The following is a 22,818-nucleotide window of genomic DNA, read 5'->3' as shown; positions in this document are numbered from 1 at the left end:
GGTGGCTATCTTCCCCACTAACACAGGCAAGCACAAATACAAGGACTGAAGCCCAGGTGGCTGAACATCAAAATCAAGTCCTTACTGTGAAAATAACCAACATTAAAAGATGCTGGAGCTATGGTGTAAGTGATAGAGCATGTGCTTAGCAAACATGAGGTGCTGAGTTCAATGCCCTGGTTAGACACAAAATATAGAGCAAAAGAATATAATATAAAACAAGGCAAGGAATTCAGAGCAAATTCAGTGTCATAGACTGGTTCAGTTCTCTGAATGGTATGGCCAACTTTACTACCCAAATGCTTGAAATTCATAGCTTCAAAACTAAAGTTGATCAATAGTTTTCAATATTTCAGCTTAACTTTCCAGAAAATAGTAGATTGAAGTCTCTACCTCCTCTTTCAGCCTCAATGCTGTTTCTAGAGAAGTTTCTACTAGGCTGACATGTGCCTTTTTAAAGTGAAGGTGTCTAGAAGGCAGAAGAGGATAGAAGCACACAGAATCTAAAAATTCCCAATTGGATCTCTGTCCTTATCTGAGGGATAAAGTGTTCATTAGGCTGCTGTGCTTGGGTAAGACCAGGGTACTCAACTACTAAAAGACATTTTGTCATATGCACGGGGCATAGAAAATAGAAATTGTACCTAAGGCCTGAAACGGGGCTTATTATATGCATGTATCTTCTACAAGGGTAAAGCAAAGGAATTTAGGGGTTACTGAATATACTCAGGGCTTTCCCCCCCGCCGGCCCTCCCCCCAGGCAATGGAACCTGGGATCGGGTGACATTCTTCACACAGGATTGGAAAGCAGGCTTAAGAGGCAGCAATGTGACCTCTTTGGATCAGAAAAAGTTCCTCCTTGTTATGTAATGTGTGCATTTCATTATTTACACTACTTGTCAGGGCGATTGATTGGGAGTTGTGTACATAGCAAGGTGAACATGAATCTCCTCTGAAGTAAAATGGAACCAAACGACCTCCTGGCACTGCTGTCTCGCCCTGGCTTTGCTTTACCAGTCATGCTTGCAAAAATTGCCCCAAATGGTACCTATTTCATGATATTAATTATTATAATTTTTTCTCAAGTGTTTTTAGGAACTACAAGTCTCTTAGAAAGTTTCCCATCCTCCTCTTCCTTGTGCCCTGAGGAGGAATGAAAGTGTAAATACTCTAAGGTCCGCTGAGAAAATCCTTTTAAATTTTATTATAGGGAGTTCCAGCCAGGAGGAAATTGAGGAAGGGGAGAGAGCTCTGGCTGCAGCTCTGGGGTCCTGCGGGCTGACCTTGGACAACCCGTGGGACCTGGGAAGCCCGGCGCCGGCGGCGGGGCAGCAGCAGCGGGAGTAAGTGCCGGCGGCCCCGTGGAAAGGCCACGGAGGACCCTGTGTCCGCGGGTCTGCTCCAAAGCCAGTTTCCTGCAGCTCGCTCCCGGGTGCCCCGGCCAGCCGAGCGAGGTGGGCGTGTCCTCTGGGGGCGTGTCTTCGCCGGGTGGACACACCCCCGGCCGGGTTTATAATTCTCCTGGCTCACCCCGCGGACCAGCGCCTGGAGTCGCGCACGCTCTCCGCACGGGTCGCTGGACTGGCCGCGGACCGGGAGTCCGCACACCCCGCTCGCGCCCTCCGGCGCCCCGGCCCGTGCCCGTGCGCCCCCGTGTCCCCCCGCGCGCCTGCCCACTCCCGCGCGTGCCCTCTCCGCTTCCCACGCGCGCGCTCGTCCGGCCCCACGGCCCCGCGGCCTTCCCATGGCTGACCTGAGCTTCATTGAAGATTCCGTCTCCTTCCCGGAGAAGGAGGAGGATGAGGAGGAAGAGGAGGAGGGCGTGGAGTGGGGCTACGAGGAAGGTAACCCTGATCGCGAGGGTTCTTGGGTTCTGGGGTCCTGGGGCAGGACGCGGGGCACTGCGCTCTGCTGAGGGTTTTTTTTTTTGGCTCCCCTGGCGCCCCCTCTTTCCCCTCTCTCCGCCTGGTCTCCGCGGGAGGCTCTCCACGGAGGTGTGCCCGCCGCCTGCCGTCCCCTGCGCCGCCCGCGGTTGCGCCCCGCGGTTGCGCCCGGCGGGGCTGGCCGGCCCGAGGGCCGCCGTGGCACCTGCTGCGGTCCCCAGCGCCAGCCTTCCTGCCCCGGAGCTGCCAAGAAGGGCAGCGGTGGCTCTTACTCAACACTTTGCGGAGGCGGTGTTAAGTGAGATGATCAGTTTCTTGCTTTCTAATCTTTTTCGTGAATGGCAACTAACATGATCAGCTCTTTCTTGAACGAGTCTTAAATTTCAAAAGCGATCTGTGGGCTTGGCAAAAGGGGGCTTACTTCTTTCTTTCTTTCTTTCTTTCTTTCTTTCTTTCTTTCTTTCTTTCTTTCTTTCTTTCTCTCTCCCCCTCTCCCTCTCTCCCCCTCTCCCTCTCTCCCCCCCTCCCTCCCTCCCTCCCTCCCTCCTTCCTTTCTTCCTTCCTTCCTTCCTCCCTCCCTCCCTCCTCTCCCTCCCTCCCTCCCTCCTCTCCCTCCCTCCCTCCCTTCCTTCCTTCTTTCCCTCCCTCCTTCCCTCCCTCCCTGCCTCCCTCCCTCCTTTCCTTCCTTCCTCTCTCTCTCTTTCCTCCTCTTCTTCCTTCTTCCTCCTCCGCTTCCTCTTCTTCCCTCCTCCTCCTGCTTCTTTTTAGAGGAAACTTGTTTCCTGACAACATAGGGTGCCTAATAGCTAACCATTGTTGCCATATAGAAGATAGAATTTTAATTTATTATGGCTTTGTATATATACACACATATGTATATGTATATATATATATATAATACACACACGAGTATACATGTAGACACTTTTTACTGTCTCATTTCTTTTTTTTTAATTTAATTTAATTTTATTTGTGGACATACTGTACAGAGGGTTACAATTACATGGGCAGGATAATGCGTACATTTCTTACCAAGCATTGCAGCCTCCTCCTTTGGTTTACCCTTCACATCCTGTCTCATTTCTTTTTAAAGGTGCCCACTAGCATCAAAATGGCAGTTTTGGGCATGTTGAAAGTTATAACTAGTTCCTAACTATGGATCATAATTTAAGGAGAAACTTTTGGGATTTCTTTTCTAATCACTGAAAGATGACTAAATGTTTTAGAGCCATAGACTGTTACAACTAGTGGACAACTACAAAAGAATAGAATATTGCATTGGTGTACGATATTGTGGATATTGTGTCTTTTATTTGGTAAGATTAGATCATTCCTTACATAACAAAAGTATCTCGTACATTTGTCATCTAAGTTTCTATACAGAAATTGTATCAGATCCTCTTTGTAATATTAAGGGTCAGAGAAACATTTAAACTTGTTTTTCCATGTTAAATCTGTTCTTAATTTTTTTTTATTTTTTTACATTTTGGCCTTAGGTGTTGAATGGGGCTTGGTGTTTCCAGATGCCAATGGGGAATACCAGTCTCCTATTAACCTAAACTCCAGAGAAGCTAGATATGACCCCTCGCTGCTGGATGTCCGCCTTTCTCCAAATTATGTGGTCTGCCGGGACTGTGAAGTCACCAATGATGGACACACCATTCAGGTTATCCTGAAGTCAAAATCAGGTATTTTAGAAAACTTGTGTGCTCTGTAAACTAGAGGTCATGGTGGAGTTGAACTCTGATTTAACTTGTGCCACTTTAAAAGTAGAACTAACATAGGTATGTTTTCAGGACATCTTTGCAATTTGGGAATTGTTTCCTAAGGCTGCTGAAATCAAGAAGATCTCAGTTGCTTTGCTTTATATGATGATTCTGGATCCATCATAGCTGGTGAATGTGTGCTTTGTGAAATAAGGGAAGTCTAGCAAGTAGGTGGACTGATGTACACCTTTTACTTTTCTTCATTTTGTTGATTGGCTGACATTATTTCACTCATTGTTCTCTGTTTTACTACTTCGTGAAATGGAAGATGAGGACTTTGTGCTCTTCAGGTTTATCTTCAAACTTTTCAATTTAATTTTCTCTGCTACGCAAGATGAATTCTAAACAATAGCACTGACAACTCCACTAAGCTCCACTAAAGATTTAAATGGCAAAGCTCTTGCTTTTAGTTATTTTTAAACCACCTACTCCTGCCATCTGAACCTGTTTGACATGGATCCGAGCTGATTTGTGGAGGATAGTTTCCAGGGAAATTGATGTCTAGCTTTAATATAAGGGGGAGGAAAGCAATTATTTTTTTTTAAAATCAACATTAATATCATGCTTTTCAGAGTTAACAATCTTTACCTTTGGGAAGAGTGTAAAAGTAGAGTATGTTCAGATACAAACATCTGCTTGAAAAAATTATCTGTATTGATAATTTGACATTTTAAGCCATAAAATCTTAAAAGTTTAATACTAAGCAAGGCAAGTATTGATTCCAACTGTGGATTTTAATTTTTATTCATTGTGAATTTAGATTCTACAAGATAGTCATAGATTCATGGTCTTCCCTGCTGGGCCGAGTTTGTCTCGGCTGGAGCTCCCTAAGGAGATTCTGGGTATCACATGTACTTAGTCAAAGAGAAATAGCAAACCTACATTTGAACTTAAATCAGAATTTTGGGATGTTTACCAAGGATCAGACGTTCTATATTTTTTGAAGTATATTGTAAAATTATTGAATATTCACCATGCTGGCATATACAAAGCATCTTAAGGTAGTACTTGTGTGTACTTCTGCAAGTAAATTTGTATAGGTCCATATAACAAAGCCACATTTCCTGTTGACACCAGGAGGAGTATTGGTTATTAAGGTTGACAGTTGTTGAGGATTCATTGTCTAGGGAAAACACAATTCTTTAAAGTTCGATGTAAATGTTAATAAACCATTACTGAGAGAATAGATAATGACTAAATGCAAATCCCCATTGAGCTAGTGTATATTCAGCCCTGCCTCACCATGGGGGAAGAACTATGTGAATTTCTCCCTATGCCGGATCGGGGCACATGGGACCCCCACCTCTATTCTTTGCCTCTTCAGAGACCTTCCAATCCTTCAGAGACCCGGCACTGCTTCTCATGATTTCTTCCCTTTTGATGGTTCTACATACTGAAAAAGTTAACTAAAAAACATGTTTTGATCAGTTTTTTTTTTTTTTTTAGATTACTTAAGCTTCTCTTTAAGTCCTTACTACCCCGTCATTTCTTGAGTTGTATCTTTAAGAAAATGGAAACTGGCATAATTTAAATAGTTGAATATTACTGTATTTCTCTCTACCTCTGTTTTATCTGATTTTTCCCACTTTTAGTTTCTGTCACTAGTGAATAGTGACATGTGCTTTGAAGTACTTGTACCTTTTTAGCTACTTCATGTATAGTGATCTCCGTATTCCTTAATGCTGTGTTTATGCAGTTATACTCTGATAGTTAAGATAGCTTTAAATATTAGGTATTAATGTTTGGAAAATGATGACAGGTCTTTTATAACTCTGTTTGTTCCCTCATTGTCATGTACCCTCTTTTTTTGTGCTGGTCCTGGGGCTTGAGCTTGTGATCTGGGCATTGTCCCTGGATTTTTTGCTCAAGTCTAGTGCTCTACTACCTGAGCCATAGCTCCACTTCTGGCCTTTTTGGTGGTTAATTAGAGAAGAGTCCCATAGGCTTTCCGGCTGGGCTGGCTTTGAACTGCCATATTCAGATCTCAGCCTCCTGAGTAGCTAGATTATACGCGTGGGCCACCAGCACCTGATTGCCCCCTATTTTAAAATACTTTCTATTCAGATTAATAATCAGTTTTTTGGTATTCTGATGAAACTATTATTTCCAGCTGAGTCAAAATTCTTTCCAGCTGTGACTACATTCTGTTTCTTTTATTAAGCAATATTTTCCCCTGTAAAAATATTTTTATTAACTTTTAAATCTATTTATTATAAATTCATACTAAACATTCTGACAGATGACAGATCTTTTAGCACATTCACAGTCATCAAATTGTTTTCCCACTTTCCCTCCTTCCCAATTTGTCTTTCCTTCTTCCCCATGGTGAAACAACTCCAGGTTTGGATCCTTCAAGGATAGTACACCTGTAAAGTCTTTTGATTATCTCCAGTATTAGATTTCTTCTCTCCTAAATGTAGATTCATTCTCTTTAGGGCTACTCCCTCACTGTGGAGAGTTTCTTATTTCATTTGTTCTAAGGTTTATGTTCCATGAACTTCTGGACAGAGGGGTAAGTGAAGGGTAAGTGTAGGACTATCTGATGTGTCCACAAGGTTGTGTTTAAACTTCTTGGCTTGACTTGATTTACCTGGATGGTCGTCTGGCTTGGAAGTGATTCCAAGCATCATTTGGATGTCATTTGTATACTTTGCTGGCCCTGGTCATGGGCTGGGAAGATCTAAGGCCATATGCCTTTCAGTCCGTCTCTGCACACTGTATGGAAGCTTTTATAGTTTTCCCTTTCCTTCTGTTTTGAAATTTTATAGCCACAGATTTTTGCATGGTATTTATTTCATTCTATGTGCTGGGCATTTGGTGGGTCCTTTTAATCAGGATAATTGTGTCTTTTATTTCCTCGAAATTGTAATATATTTCTTGTACTGTTTTGTTTATAGAAATGCGTATGGTGTCACACACTTATAATCCCAGAACAGAGGCAAGAGGACTACAAGTTTGAGTCCAGCTTGGACTACATACATATTGAGGCCTGCCTAAAAAAATGTTTCTCAGTTTTTATCTCTGTCCTTTTTATTTCTTTCAGTTACCCCTACTTTTCCTTTTCCTCCATTTTCTAGTAAGTTATTCCATTTTCTTTCAGCTTTTTTCCTGCACTTTTAATTCTTGCTTACTTGCTTGTACACACACACACACATACATATATATACACACACACAAAGTATATATATGTATATATACACACTCACTCTGAACTCATGATCCTTCTGTCTCAGTATTCTAAGTGTTGAGCTTCCAGGTGTGTGCTACCTTACAGAGCTTCATATTTTTAATTTCTAAAATATGATGTTCTGTGACTTAAAAAAATTAAAACTTGTGGGATCCAAGCTGGGCACCAGTTGTATAGCTCATGTCTACCATCCTAGCTACTCAAAAGCTGAGATCTAAAGACCATGGTTTAAAACCAGACAGGACAGACAAATTCTTGAGACTCTGATCTCTAAATAACCAGAAAAAAAAACCCAAACCCAATCAAATTAGAAATGGAGTGTGGCTTAAATTGTAGAGTAGCACCAGCTATGAGTGACAAAGCAAAGGGACAGCCTGTGACCTTGAGTTTAAGCTCAGTACTGGCAAAAAAATTGTTTTTTATAGCATTCAGTATTTCATGACTGTGAAACTTTTCTTCATTCTTTTCTATATTGCTTCTTTCCTGTTCTGTTTATTTTAGGCTCTTCCATATACTTGTTTTGGTCCTTGTCTTTGACTCTGAGAGTCTCATCAAATGTGTAATGATCTTGGTTCCTTGTTTGTATGTGAGAATGGCCCTAAAAAGTGAATGAAAAGCTCTGAGCACAGGGTCTGGTGTACCTCATGGGGTCTGGTGTTCCTCATGGTACCTGACTTTCTTGTGGAGACCTCTTCACAGGTCTCATTGATTTCCCTGGAACGTATCTACTTTTTGTTTTTGGTTTTGTTTTTGTTTGGAGTAGAGGGCTAGCTCACACCTGGTTCTTGGCCATCATCAGGAGCATCACCATTTGGTACCCATTTTTCCTCTGTCAGGGAATATAAGGTAGTTTCTTGGCTATGAAGAATAGGAGGGAGAGGCATAACAGATTCTCTTAAAGACCTTAAATATATTTTCCTGCTTATAGTTTCCTGCTTTACTTTTCCATAGGGGAAATATTTGATGTCTTTATCTCCTGAGTCTTTTCAGCTATGTGAATCCATTTGTCTGCTATAACAAAATACCATAGGCAAGGTAGGTTATAATAGGCATTTATTTTTCACAATTGAGTCTGAAGTCCAAGGTCAAGTTGGCTGTAGAGTTAGCATCTGATGAAGACTTGTACTGGGCTTCATAATCGTGCCTTGTTGCTGTCTCCTCATCTGACAGACGGGCAAAAAGGGCCACAGGAGCTTCTGTGTAAGGCATGAAGCCATTTCTTAAGGCTGTAACTTCATGAATCACCTCCTGAAAGTTCCCATCTGTGATGTTGTTGCATTTGGGACTGAGTTGCAACATGCATTTTGGAGGGCATGCAAACATTCAAACCATAGCACTTGGCGTCAGTGGTATTCATTGCTGGCCTCTGCCCTTCCTCTGCCTATAGATTTGTTTTGCTGAATTACCACCTTTGAGTCCACTTTACCAACTCCTCAATTTCTCTGAGGCTGTTATTTCCACTCTTGTTCATTCTGCCCTGGTGAATTTTTGGCCCTTTGTTTAGTGAGGATTGAGAAGTGGGGGCGAGGGTGATAAGTACTGGAATTCTGGAGTATAGTTCTAGTTGTGTGATTGGAGCTATTTCCTTCATTTATAGCATGTTGTCATTTTAAGTAAAAAGCACTGTATAACTAAGCACATCTATTTTTTTGTGTGATGCCAGTTCTGGGTCGTGAACTCAGCTCTTGGGTACTATCTCTGAGTTTTTTTGCTCAAGGCTAGTACTCTACCACTTGAGCCACTGCTCTGCTTCCAGCTTTTTGCAGGTTAATTGGAAATAAACCTCTCATGGATTTTTTTTTGCCTGTGTTGGCTTTGAACTTTTATCCTTGGACCTCAGCCTCTTGAGTAGATAGGATTACATTTGTGCTCCACTAGCACTTGGCAGCACACTTATTTTTAATTAAAAAATAGAAATTAGTGCTGGACAGTGGTAGAGTGCTTGCCTCGCATGCATGAGGCCCTGGGTTCTATTCCTCAGCACCACATAAGCAGAAAAAGCTGGAAGTAGTGCTGTGGCTCAAGTGGTAGAGTACTAGCCTTGAAGCGAAGAGCTGAGGGACAGCGCCCAGGCCCAGAGTTCAGGCCCCATGACCGACGGAAAAAAGAAAAAAAAAAAGAAAAAAGAAAGAAAGGAAAAAAAAGAGAGAAATTAAAACGGAGTTTATACTTACCATACTACTGAAACCTCAGATCTTCTTGAGTCTGTCAGTGGTTGAGGTTACTTTGTTTTCTTTCTTTTTCACTTTTTTATATTAACCATTATATAATTATCCTAAAAGTCCATTATATTATAATAATTGTATAATAATTTGATGCTTATGCTTACTTAGTATAGCTTCTTAAACATAGTTTTAATGATTTGGTTCCCATATAGAAGTCCATCTGGATAAATTGCCTTAATTTGTAATTGAGCTATTTCATGGGCATGAGCTGAACTCTCCTGTCCCCTCCCCATACCCTCACCTGCTAAAACTTCTCAGGCCAGGATCACTGGTGTCCTCTTTCCCCCTCACCCCAGTGGCCAGTGTGTAATTCTTACTTTAACTCTGTTTAAGTTGAATGGAATTTTGGGAAACCTTCTCTACTATTGGTCCCTGTGACACAGTCTCCTGATGTTTCTTTTACATTTTAATTGCCTGTTCTCTGCTAGTTCTTCACGCTCCATTATTCTTAAATAATAGGGTTCTCAGTGTTTCCTGGTGAACTCTCTTCTCAATACTGCACACGCCCCACAGGCAGTGAGTGTACCACGTGGATGTTAAGCTACTCTGCTCAGTGTCCTTTTTCCAATAAATAGCATCTAGGTTTAGGAAAGGGGATGTTGCTGTAAGTCCTCTGGGTGACATGGGTTTCTGGAGGGTAGCTGGGCTGCCAGCTTCCTCCAGTCACAGACCCTCTGATGGGTGCTGGACAACATGGACTTCAATAGTTCAGGTGTGAACAGTCCTTTCCTCAATGAGAAAGTTATGTAATCTCCCCTATTGTTGACTGTTTTTATTTTAGAACTCTGTACCTATGCATGACAAATATACTTGTACATCACATCATTGAAAATACTGGCTGCTGTTAATTTGTCCTGTAGTTGCCATTTTTTCCTTTCACATGTATTTAGTTCATTTAACTTATGTGCTAGTCCCTCAGCATTTACTTATTACTTGCCACTTGTAAATTCACTTATCTCTAAAGCCATGTATATACTATGACTGAAATGACCAGGAGGGAAAGTCTATAAATAGCTTCTAGCCCCTCTGTCTCGTCTGCAGTGCTGGGAGGCAGTAGAGCCTGAGGGGACTTAGAAAGCCCACAAGCTAAGAGAACTATATGCATTATTAGGAGAGAACCTGGACCTCAAGCATGGGTGCTCACTGGTGTCCTCTGACTAGCAGGGTGAATTTGACAGTCTTTCTTTTACCTTAAGTTACATAATTTCGGATAAGGTAACTATAAACCAGACCTATTACCTGCTCTCTGTGAGGTTGCTGTGATAGGTTATGAAAGATAAATACAGCAGGGGAAATTATTTTTGGTGGAAAATATTAGAGAAGGGGTTGTGGAGAAACTTCTTGTGTCACTTGAAATGATCCTTGAAGGGTGAATAGCTTAGAGGTGTGGTGGGCAGAAGGGACAACATACAAAAGACAGATGTGGGAGGGTCTAGAGATAGTACAGGGAAGCTAAGTCCTGTCGTGTTTCTGGAAGAGAAGATTCAGTTATCATAAAAGGAATTAATGAGTAGGCCTGGAAAGTAGGCTCAGTGGTAGAGTGCTTGCCTCACATGCATGAGGTGCTAGGTTTGATTCCTCAGCACCACATAAGCAGAAAAAAGCCAGAAGTGGCACTGTGGCTCAAATGGTAGGGTGCTAGTCTTGAGCTGAAGAGCTGAGGGACAGCGCCTAGGCCTAGAGTTCAGCCTCCACAAGTGACCAAAAAAAAGGAATTAATGGGTAATAGCACAGAGGTGGTTTGGAACACAGTTATGAGGGACCTCTGCTGTCTACATTTTCAATAAAGTCAGAACTAGTGTGTTGCTTTAGGAAAGGTAACCTGGGATCCCTTAATATGAGACTGGATCTGTGAGAGTTTGGGAGCTGGTTTAAGGGTTTATGCAAAAGACTCAGTGACTATAGCCCTGATTTATTACCTGTTAGAGGAAGAGGAAGGGTGACATGGAAATTTCTGAGATTCAGTTTATAGAACTCCAGTGAGTAGCCCTGTGGCATAGAAGATATGACGGAGTCCTTGAAGAGATAGGCAGTGGTGGAGCTCCTGGACTGGGTCTTGGTTCATGTTCTGTCACTGTTCCCCGACCTTCTAGCTGGGCATATTCAAAGTGGCAGTCAGCACATTCTAGGGGTGACCTAGCCAGACTGTGGGCCCTGTTGTCACCTTAAGCATGTAGAAATTGGTTATGGCCACCATAGAGATCATTTCGTTTCTACATTTAAGGTGCATAGGCAAATTACAATAAAATATATTTGTGATGGTGTGACAAGTAGCAGAAATATAAAAATATAATAATGGTAGTCCTCACTAACCTTTAACTGGAGATTACACCAACCCTCTCCTGTTTTTTTCCTATCATGCATACCTGTGAGAAGATATAATTTAGGTATAGCAAGAGACTAACAACAATAAGAAATAATGCAGTCGACCAATTCTAATAACATACTATAAAAGTTAATGTGAATGTGGTTTTGTTTTTCTCTCTGGAATTTTCCATTTGGCATTTTCAGCTTGTGGTTGACTGTAGTTAACTGCAGTTCCAGAATGTGAAGCTGCGAGGAGGGTCTTAGCACAGAATGGTAACCAGAGGGTTGTGAGATTCAGGTAGTGAGAAAGCATGAGACTGTTGAAGGCTGCTCCATGACAGGTCATTCCATCTGATTACAAGCAGTATATTAAAGGTAATGACATCTTGTTTTTCAAGACAAGGGCTTGCCATGTAGTCTTAGTTGGCCTCAAATTTGAGATTCTTCTTCCTCAGCCTTCCAAGTGATGGAATTATATGTGTGTACTACCACACCAGCAAGAGTAATGACTTTTTTTTTTTTTTCCCTGTCGTGGGGCTTGAACTCTGGGTCTGGGCACTGTCCCTCAGCTCTTCAGCTCAAGGTTAGTACTCTACCACTTGAGCCATAGCGCCACTTCTGGTTTTCTGGTGGTTTATTGGAGATAAGAGTTTCATGGACTTTCTTGCTAGTGCTGACTTTGAACCATGTCCTCAGATCTCAGCTTCCTGAGTAGCTAGGATTATAGGCATGAGCCACCCATGCCCGGCTGAGAAGAAGCTCTTTTATTTATGTGATTGAAAAGAGTATTCATGGATGAAAATCATTCACCTCTGAATTATATACGTCTAAGGTATATAATTCAAAAAGTTGAATTATAACTTTGTCTATAACTTGGAAGTTGTGTTTGTGCTAAATATGCCTCCAAAATTTGTACTGGAAGAAATATCTCTAAAATCTGAAGACAAAGTACTTCTAATCTTCACAACATTTTTTAAACAGTAATGACATTTTTAATAGGTCATCAATGTGAGAAAAATTGCTAATCAGGATAGGTCATTTGTGCCATCTACTGTAACTTAATATAGAAACTTTAATTAGAAAGTTTTACTTCTGGGACCTTTATAATTTTCAATACTAATTTTAGGCTACATAATTATTATTATCAATCATACTTACCCCCTTCATGAAAACTTTTCTAGTGGTTCTTAGTAACTTTACTTATGTAAAGATAGACGTCAAAATATATTGAATTATTTTCACTAAAGTGGCTCTGCATTTTCTGTCTATTGAAATATCAGAGATGACTTTTTTCATGATTCTGTATTATTTATTGTTAGCTAACTGGGGAGCTTGATTATCTGGACACTTTCTTTAATCTGCTTCTTTTTTTGTGCACACACATACCACATACATATTGAATGGTACATATTTTATTGGTAAGTACACTGTGTTTAAGTAACAGAAATAAATTTGATTGAATGGGAGACAGTAATCAAGTCAAAACAATAAATTATGGATTATCATCAGAAAAAATCTGTGGCTTTGGGACTATAATATAGAAATCCAAAATCACTCAGAAGCCAAATCTTAAAGATGAATTGTTCTTCTATTAGTCTGTATGGAGTAGGTCTATAGTGTACTGGAATCTAATACTGTTGTGGTACCTGCTATTGGTTTTTATAGTTCCTTAATTGTCATTTGGAAAGGCAAAATTCTATAGTGACATCACTAAATACACCATGAACCAATGGATCAAGCCAGTAATTCTAGCTATTTGAGAGGCTGACAATGAGAAGACCATGATACCAGGCCAGAGCATGTGGAAGAGAAGCAAAGCTGCCTGTGATACCCTCTATGACAAGAAGTTGAAAGTAGGCTGACTGTGGCTGATGTGCATGCTTAGGCAGGAATTGAGACCCCTTTCTTAAAAATAACTAGTGAAAAACAGGGCTGGAGGCATGGCTCAGTGGTATCATGCCAGCCTAGAATGAGGTCTGGAGTTCAAATCCTTGACCTTAGTACTGGCACACAAAGAAGAGATAAACTCAAACATCCCCCTCATCCACAACCAACACCTTTATAACAAATATCTCTCATAAACCATGGCATTACTATGTATCATAAAATGGGTATTTTACATTCAGAGAGGAAGGATACAATGTTGTCCAGCATCTACAGTATTAGTAGGGGTGGGGAACATTTTTCTGCCAAGGACTACACAAAATATCAATATGGACAGACAGCATAGAAAATCAATGAGAAGCATACGTCTTCCATAGACCAGTTGTTCCTTCTAGACACAACCAAGATCAAACATCATTTGAGACCTGATTGTATTTTCCCATTGAGTGTGGCTATGTCTCCTAAGAAGCATCTAAGGAAGTGGAGGTGATGGCAGTGTCATCAGTTTATTTTATATTCTTTCTACAAGTTTGTTATTCCAAGGACAACCAGCCTATGGTCAGCACAATCTGCATGTTGTTTCACTGTTGCTCTTTTGATGTAATGTTATTATTGCTATTACACCTGCCCTGTAGTGACCAAATATCACTCACCAAAATCTGATATTCAGTAATGGAGGAAGAGTGTATCTTTTAGTATGAATGATTTTATTATGAATATAAGCTTTAAAAGGGGGAAAATAATGCCTTAAGAGGATCTGACCAAATGGGTAAAACAGAGCTGTGATTTATTTTTAGTCTATAAACACAATCACTCAGGAGATGAACAGGTAGTGCTTTTACTTAGTACCTCATAAACTTTGAGTTTAGTGTCTTGTCATTTTTTTAATGACCTTACATTTCAGCCCAGTAGAACATAAGATCCATGAGATCAGGAATATTGTCTATTTTATCAAAACCCCAATGTTCTATACAGTGTTTGGTCCAATGGAGTAGATGACTGGGAATATTTGTAAATGGACCTCTAGGGCTTCGAACTTCTCTTCAATGCATGGATCTGCGAAACTTAAATTTCCAAGATGTTTAAAATTTGATCTCTGTAAGTTTTAAGCTAAAGGCATGATTGCTTTTATTCATTTATTTTTGGCAATACTGGGGTTTGAGTTTAGGCCTTCGTGCTTTTTAGGCAGGTGCTTTACAACCTAAGCCATGTCCCCAGCCCTTTAGATTTATTTTTCATATGTGCTTTTGCTCAGGGCTTGGCCTACCTGTGCCTCTCAAGTTGGGGTGATAGGCATGTCCTACCATAGCATACCTGACAAGTTGGTTGGGATGAGGGTCTTGCTACTTTGTTGTGTGGCTTGGCCTAAGTTGCTGTCCTCCTGATCTCTGCCTCATGAGTAGCTGAGATTATAGGCATCCCTTGTGTTTTATTGCTTTTAAAGACATACTGGGGCTGAAATAGTGGCACAGGCCTATAAACCCAGTACTCAGAAGGCAGAGGCAAGACAATTGAGAGTTCTGGGCCAGCCTAGAATACATATTGAGACTTGATAACTAAGCAAGCAAAATAAACAAAACAACAAAAACAAACCCTGGCATTGATCCTGTGGGATTTTGGGTTTTTATATTTTTGGGTGCTGATTCTGGGGCTTGAACTCAAGGCTTTTTGTTCTCATTTGGCTTTTTTTTACACCACATCTGCAGTCTGGCATTTTGCTTGTTCTTGGAGATAGTGTTTTGGAGACTTTTCTGCCTGGGCTGGCTTTGAACTGTTATGCTGAGATCTCAACCTCCAGTGTAGCTATGATTACAGATGTGAGTCACTGGTGGTGCCCAGCTGTGAAATGTATTTTTGAAACATGAGTTTCTTTCTCTTCCCCTGAAATCACTGTCAGGGTTAGGTGTATTTTCCTTTTCTGCAAGAAAGTACTAGTAGACTGTTACATAACAGATTTAGAAAGTGTGTGTGTGTGTGTGTGTGTGTGTGTGTGTGTGTGTGTGTGTGTGTGTGTGTGTGTGTGTGTGTGCATTGAGTATATTGAATAAAGGGACTTGGAGAGAGATTTTTTTAAAATCCTCTTTCCTATTTCACATTTTGTGGTGGTGGTTGTCATTGTTACCATCATAGTCTTCTTTTTCTTCTTCTTCTTTTTTTTTTTTTTTGGTCTGGTCATGGGGCCTGAACTCTGGGCCTGGGCGCTGTCCCTCAGCTCTTCAGCTCAAGGCTAGCGACCTACCACTTGAGCCACAGCGCCACTCCAGCTTTTTTCTTTCTGCTTATGTGGTGCTGAAGAACCGAACCCAGGGCCTCATGCATGCAAGGCAAGCGCTCTACCACTGAGCCACCTTCCCAGCCCTTCTTTTTCTTCTTTTCTTTTTTCTCCTCCTCCTCCTCCTCCTCCTATCCCTTTCCGTCTTCTTCCTTTCCCTTCTCCCTCCTCATCCTCTTCCTCCTCCCTCTCCTCTTCCTCTTTCTCATCATTTTCCTCTTCCTCTTCCTTGTTCTCTTCCTTTTCCTTTCTTGTAGTAACATGCAACCAAACCTCCTCTAAGAGAAATTTACAACCTTCTCCTAAAAATTGAGAAGTATAGAAATGACCCCTGAAGCCTCAGGTTGGTTTATGCTGTGCATAATACTGAGTTAAGGGTGTTTTCTCTTTCTGATGAAGCAGGTGGATGCGATGTGAGATTCTAAATATTCTCCTCCTCTTCCTCTTTTTGATTTGGATGATAAGGTACAAAGTGGGTAGATTCATAGTCTCCTTTCCCATTTTTCTTAAGACCAAATTTGGAAAACCAAGGTGTTGGAGTGGTGGTGAGTATATTCAGAGACTGTGACATCTGCTTAGAAAAAAAAAAGTCACACGCATTCTTAAACCCACAGTTTGGATGTTTACAGATGAGGAAAATGGAGTAAGCCTCTAGAGCAGTTGTGAATGTCTATAAACTTTCTTGATCCATGTATTTGATTGTTTTGATTGTCTTAGAAAATAGGAGCAGAGGAACTGCAGTTTAGAAATCTAGGCTTAAAGAATTCATTGTTTTCTAGTTCATGTTCATAGATATTGAATTTGGGTTTCCTTGTCCCCGAGTCCTACTTGGGACATAAATCAGTTGCAGGTTCTTTGGTGGGTGACTGGGTCAGGCCACAGGAATTAACCCTCTCAGCCCCCCTTTCTTCTCATTTCTGAGGATGCTGACATTGATCCTTTTGTGTTTTTAATTTTCTTAATGTAAATTAGGTTAAACATTAGGAAGAACTATGCGATTCTGTAACATGATCTTATGCTTATTGTAACTCCCTTGCATTTTACCTCATTTCCCCTTGAGGTGAATTTTAAGGAGCTAAAATGAAGAATTAAATTGTTTTTTATAGTGGACACTTTTTCTTTCTATTGGAGCCCATAGAAAGCTAAGAAACAAATTTGGGAGACACCTCTCACAAGGACTTCATCACCTTCACCTTGTGTGATAGGCTTATTTCTCCATCCATTTTCTGCCTCTTTGTTGCCTTACTTCCTTGTGCTAATTTATGCATTCTAAATGTATTGTATGTACATTGACATAAGAATCCTTAAAGCCTATCTAGAATAAGACACTGAGTAAGAAGCAACCAAGCAAACAAATATTTCTGCATCTGTTTTTTTGTTTTTGTTTTTGTTTTTTGTATTTGGGGGTAGACAAGCACCTGTTCTCAATAGAGCAATCTGGAATTTGTTATTCAAAAATGGCCACCCACGTGTGTGCAGCAATAGAGTGTTTATTGGTGAAGCTTTTTTTTTTTTGACTGAAAACAACTTTAAATTCTTAGCTGATACTGTTTTAGAATTGGAGAGAAATGTTCAGGATGAAACAATGTTTATTTGTTTTGAGAGTGGCCATTTGTTTGTAATACATTTTAATAAAAGCTTTTACCTATACCATCAATAAGTATTTTAAAATGTTCTTTATCACTTAAAGACAGATTCTCTTCCAAATGTAATTCTCAGTATCTTTTAGTGTGCCCTGGTTTGGGACAGAGTTCTGTGTTATTTTCAGAATAGGGACAGTACCTTGTGGAACTGATTTTAATAATTTGAGTATTGTTATTTGTCATAATTTATCATAATTTTATTTTGTTTGCACTGTATGTAATACACAGATTGACTTTGTATTAGTTCTTTTCTTGGTTAATTTTGTTAGCCTAAGTCTGTTACCTAAGTTGGAACCCAGCTAGGATCAACAGATAATATAAATACACAATTTGGTTTATTGATAGGTCTATAGCCACATGTTTGAGTCTCAGAATATCTTCCAGTCTGCTAAGCTTAAGTCTCAAGGAAAAATTTCTTTTCTTTGTCTAATTCTGTTGAAAATATAAAGATCTTAAAACACATGTATTATCATCCCCAAGTTTTCTAGGCTCTTTGTATCAGAATAACCAGAACAAAAATATTAGGCAAACCCAGATAGCATGTCGTGCCAGGCCAATACACAGATGTAATTCAGTAAAACTTATTTTCTCTTTTCAGTTCTGTCTGGAGGACCATTGCCCCAAGGGCATGAATTTGAGCTGTATGAAGTTAGGTTTCATTGGGGAAGAGAAAACCAGCGTGGTTCTGAGCACACCGTTAATTTCAAAGCTTTTCCCATGGAGGTAAGAATAAGAACTGTCTTGTAAAAATCTTGTTGCTTGGTAAAGAATTCTATACATTCCTGAAAACAGTTGGTTTAAAATTGAATGCATAATTCTTGGATTTTATCAGTTCGTAGAATATAATGAAATGTTAAGCTTGGGCTAGCTGGTGAGGTTTTCTACCTACTTACTGGGTTTGGAATGTGTAGGCAAGCAATTGGTCATAATGATGATCCACACATTTTCTTTTCTTCTTATTAGCTTATGTGCATTATACAGAAGTTCATTGTGATACTTTCATGCATGTTCATTATATAGTTTGATCTAATTTCTCTGGTCTGTGTTACTCTTTCTTATCTCCTCTCCCTTTGGTCTGTACTTGTAAGGCTCACCCTGGTATAATTCCTTTCTGTTGCCTGTGTAAATTTGGTAGGTCACTTCTCCAGATGCTCAAGTAGGAGATGAGCTGGAGACAACTGTTGAAAAATCTCTGCAGTAGTTTAAAAGTCTAGTTCAGATCACTGATAGTTTAGTCACTGAGGACAGGGAATCCTAGAGAATGAGCAGAGAGGGAATCCTAGAAAATAGTCACTTTATCTGAAGTTTTCCCTCTCCCACTTACCTTCTTAGTGAATGTCCACTTTTTCTCACTATCTAGTTGAAGTGTCTTGTCACTCCTGAGACTTCTTCTGATTTCTTTCCTCAGGCCAAATTCTTCTTTTTGTCCTCCTGGTATACATGCTAGTTCTTATATATCACGGTCTGATATGCCTTTCTTGCTGCTTGTGCTGTTCAGGAGAGAGTCTCCCTTTCATTGTTCTGTTGATGCCCTTCCCTTAGCACGCTACCTGTCGCGTCATAGTGGCATGTTGGTGAAGTTGAGGGGATATTCCAGATGGGCCAGGCTTTGTTTGTATTTCTTTCTATAAGGAACCTCAGTTCTCCTCAGGAAACAGTTATTTTCTGGCATGTGAGTGTATTTTTTCCTTTTTATTCCCTCCCTCTCACCTTCCCTTCTTTTCTTCCATCCACTCACTTGTGTATTCTTCTCCTCTGGGTGATCTAATCCATTTTAAGCCTTTAGGTTTTAATATATCTGCTTGAGATGTTATCTTTGCCTCGATTTATATAGGCAACTATGTAATGGATTTTCTGATCTGGGTGCCTGATAGACATGACAGATTCAGTACAACCCAACTCTTAAAAGAAGAATAAATTTAGAGCTGCTGGAATGCTAGTCTTTCTCCTCTGCCATTTCCAATTGCACACATGCTTAATATCATATGTAGAATTGCTCATGGCCAGATAGCTTATCTACTACCAACTCAATGATGGGAAATCCCTACCATATAATTTATATATATATGATATGTGTAATTTAAAAGATTAAGTTGGAGTATTTCTTAGCATTACCTTAATTAGAATTTTAAAAATCCTTTTGGAAAATAAGGATATTTATTTCAGTAAAAGAAAAGACCTGGACTTAAAAAGTGAAATGTGACATGTTTTAAGGATTGAGGGAAATATCCCAAATTCTAGTATGTTAGAGAATGTCTGAGGAATGTGATTGTGATGATAGTAGAGAATAGAGGTTCTCAAAGGCCTTGTTGGGAAAGATCTTCATGTTTCTCTCCTTTTCCTAGGAGCTTTTTTTAAAAAAAAGATTAAATAATTAGCATATATTATTTGTACAAGGGGGTTTCATTATGACATTTACATAAATATATATGTGCTATGTGGAGGTGGGTATTGAAATTAGGGCCTCATGCTTGCTAGACAAGTACTCATTGGATCCTCAGCTCCCTAGGTAATTTTGTTTTGTTTTGTTTTTAATGCCTAAATGTATCCTCTGATTTCTACTACCTTAAAACTATTCTTTATCACCTCCGGATCCTGTCGTGTCCTGAGCAAACCTCAGGAGGAAAAGTTCATAACCAAACACATGAGCAAAGAGGACTCCAAACAAGGTAGTCCAAAACAGTGGAAGTGGCTGGCCACATAGGGAAGGGTAAGAGGACAACAGGACAAGTCCTGCCGGCCCTCCTTTTTGGACTGCATCTTATTTTCTTGGTTTTGCTTAATTTATGTTGATTGTAAAGGTGATGTATAGAGGGGTTACAGTTACAAAGGTCTGGTAAAGAGTACATGTCTTTTTTAACATTTGATCCTCAGCAGGCTCCAGTAATCATAGGCTTGGGGTGAGATGGATGTAATTGGGCAAGAAAGGCCTTCTGGACAGAAATGCCACAGTTTGCTTGTGGCACACTGTTTGTAGTTCAGGGAAAGTTTAATTTGATTATGGAGTCAGTGATCTGTGTTCTCTGTCTGTATAGTCAGGATTTTGGGACCAAATGTACCAACAGGTCCGGGTACTTGATGCTGTTTTCATTGCTCTGGTCCATTTAGCCTAGGTAATGGATTGTTTTCAGTGAAGATTGAATGTTAACAGTTACAACTTTGCTTCTGCAGAAATATTTATATTTAAGACAATGGAATTAATGGATTGTATTTAGAGAGTAATATTTATATGCTTTGTAATCTCAGATTATCCTTGATGTAATCCCTGATAAAATGCTTGCATAAATCACCTGGCTTTTGGTTATGGCTATATCCTATTGTGTGAATAAATGAGATGGGTGTACAGAATTAGAGGGAGAATTAGAGGGTATGCCAGTTTTTAAAAATAAAGGCTGTGAGGGCACTTGGTGATTGGAGAGAGTCCACATAGAAGAACATTGCAGGAGTAGTAATGTGTTGTCAAATATAATGTTGCTGGTCCCTGTTCTGAACAGCCACTAAAGATCACCTGAAACACAAGACTATGGGCAACAAGACAGTGGAGAGAAAGGAAACCAGTTTCCTTTTAGAACACATTACTTATTTTAATATATTTATTACTTGAGAATGTTATTCATAGTTCACATTTTAGGGCCAATTTTAATGTCACAGTTACCTCCATGCATCAATTCCCTTCTTGGTTTCATTAAAATTATGTCTGGTTTGTTAAACAAATACAGTAAACAAATGTTTGCCATATTGTTACTTGTAATATATAGCTTTTCATAGAACTCTGTGAACTCTGGGAGACTTTGACATTTTAACATTACTGCAAGTATAATAATAATATACTGAATATATTTTTTACGCTTTTTTTCCTAAGCTACAATTAAATTTTATTTTGGCTTCACCAGTAGATACATGTGAGTTATTTTTACAAACCCTATTTCCTGTATTCTGGTCCCACTCAGAAATTAGATGTTTAGCTTTATATATTTATTTATTTTTTGCACTCTCTGCCTGGACCATCTTTATTTATTTTATTATCTTTAAGAGGTGTATTCAATACAACATGCTTATTTGTAAATAATGCATCTTGATCATTCTCGCTCCATTCATCATTCTCTTCCACCTCTCCCAACTTCACTGGAATCACTACCAACACTACTTCAAAAATTGACACTGCAATTTTTGCCTTCCAACTCTGTCACCAGCAGCTCTTTCTCTAAGCAAGGTGGATAAAGCATACCATTTGTGTTTTCCCCAACTGAGATTTTTCAGTTTTCAGAATCATGCTTCTACAGCTATCTGACATCTGACCACGCTTGAACAGCTGAGTGCTGTTACAAATAGTTCAGGTCTAAATGTCAATGCCTTAGCAAGAAAAAAAATAACTGTGTTGCATTTCCTTTCCTGTTACCTCTAAATATAATATGTATGCTCATACATTAAATATACTATTACAAATGTGTGGGTCCTATTTGCCCGGTGGAAATCTTTGAATTGATTTGAGAGTATTTCGCTTTATTATTATTTAATCAAGACCTTAACATGAGTAGAAGGTATTTGATTTCAGACTTTGAGATCCACCACAATTCTTGCATATTTGTTCTTCTGGCACTGTGGAAGCCTTTTGTTTTCTTGGAACATGGTGAACATCTTGGCATATGAATTCCAACTTTACTGGCGGTGCCATTATTCTAACACAGGTATGCTCTGTGTACTCACCTCTCTGCAGGAATTGTATGCCATCCCCATTAATTGTTATTCTACAACTGGAACTTTTGGATATTTAGGTTCACAGCTTCACATTCTAGTTTCACTATATTTGTCCGTGGACAGACTATAGAAGCGATCAATTCTTTGCTGCTTCAAAACAGCCAAACTCTGTGATCTATATAGTTTTTGGCAAATTGTGGTCAGTCTTTACACATAAAGAGTTACTCTCTGAGTGATTCTCAGGCATTTGCATTTTATGCTGGATCAATAAAATTGAAAAAGAAAAGTGATGAGGCAAACAATTGATAAAGAACAGATCTTTAATTGCCAAATGGAGGAGGGACATGGTCTGAGAATAAGCCACTGACCTTTACAAATTGAGTAGATTAAGTATTTTAAAAACTTGCTACATTATTTCTATTTTCATCTTTCACTTCAGGTACATAAAACTTTCTCAGGGTTGGGCACTGTTTTGGCCCATAGACCAGCAGAGAGTATGTATGGTCATGACTTTCTCACCTTCTTGGCCTAAAAGTCTGCGACTTATAGTGTATTACACAGCACGTGATCCAGTTCTTTTGTGGGCAGACCCTTATCTTTATTTATGTTGTATTTAAAGAGCTTTATTTGCTCTCTGTATTCTGAAAGGGCTTAGTGATAAACTACCCACATATGAGCTGTTCTGGGAGATTTAGTGCATTATGTCAATAGAAGGAAAAATAGAAGTTCATTGTACAGAGAGGAGCCGTTAATTGTGAACAGTTCAGGCCTTGGTTCCAAGAAAGGCCAATGATAATGTAATGAAGACTGTATCTCATAATATAATTATAATATTAACCACTACAATTGTTCCCTTTCCTTGTAGCACTGGTCCATAGGGTCCACTTTTCCAGATCCTATCCCTATACTTCTTCCTTCTTTTCAGGCAAATGAGACTGTTATGAAATGTTCTC

At 39.7% G+C, this 22,818-nt stretch overlaps 1 protein-coding gene across 1 annotated transcript in view; it reads left to right on the top strand.

Annotated features, from left to right (window-relative positions):
* The first annotated feature begins 1,575 nt into the window (after positions 1-1,575).
* LOC138815864 (carbonic anhydrase-related protein) overlaps positions 1,576-22,818 on the top strand; it is a 91,604-nt gene continuing 70,361 nt past the window's right edge. Inside the window, exons 1-3 of the mRNA XM_070005241.1 lie at positions 1,576-1,844; positions 3,380-3,571; positions 17,766-17,890. Of these exons, the coding sequence (XP_069861342.1) occupies positions 1,745-1,844; positions 3,380-3,571; positions 17,766-17,890 (417 nt within the window). The 5' untranslated portion in view covers positions 1,576-1,744. The remainder of the gene's footprint in view (positions 1,845-3,379; positions 3,572-17,765; positions 17,891-22,818) is intronic.

Source organism: Dipodomys merriami, unplaced genomic scaffold, assembly GCF_024711535.1.
Source record: "Dipodomys merriami isolate MVZ:Mamm:240054 unplaced genomic scaffold, mDipMer1.0.p SCAF_676, whole genome shotgun sequence".
Taxonomy (NCBI): domain Eukaryota; kingdom Metazoa; phylum Chordata; class Mammalia; order Rodentia; family Heteromyidae; genus Dipodomys; species Dipodomys merriami.
The sequence above is the reverse complement of the archived record's forward strand: the minus strand, read 5'-3'. Positions and strand labels throughout refer to the sequence as shown.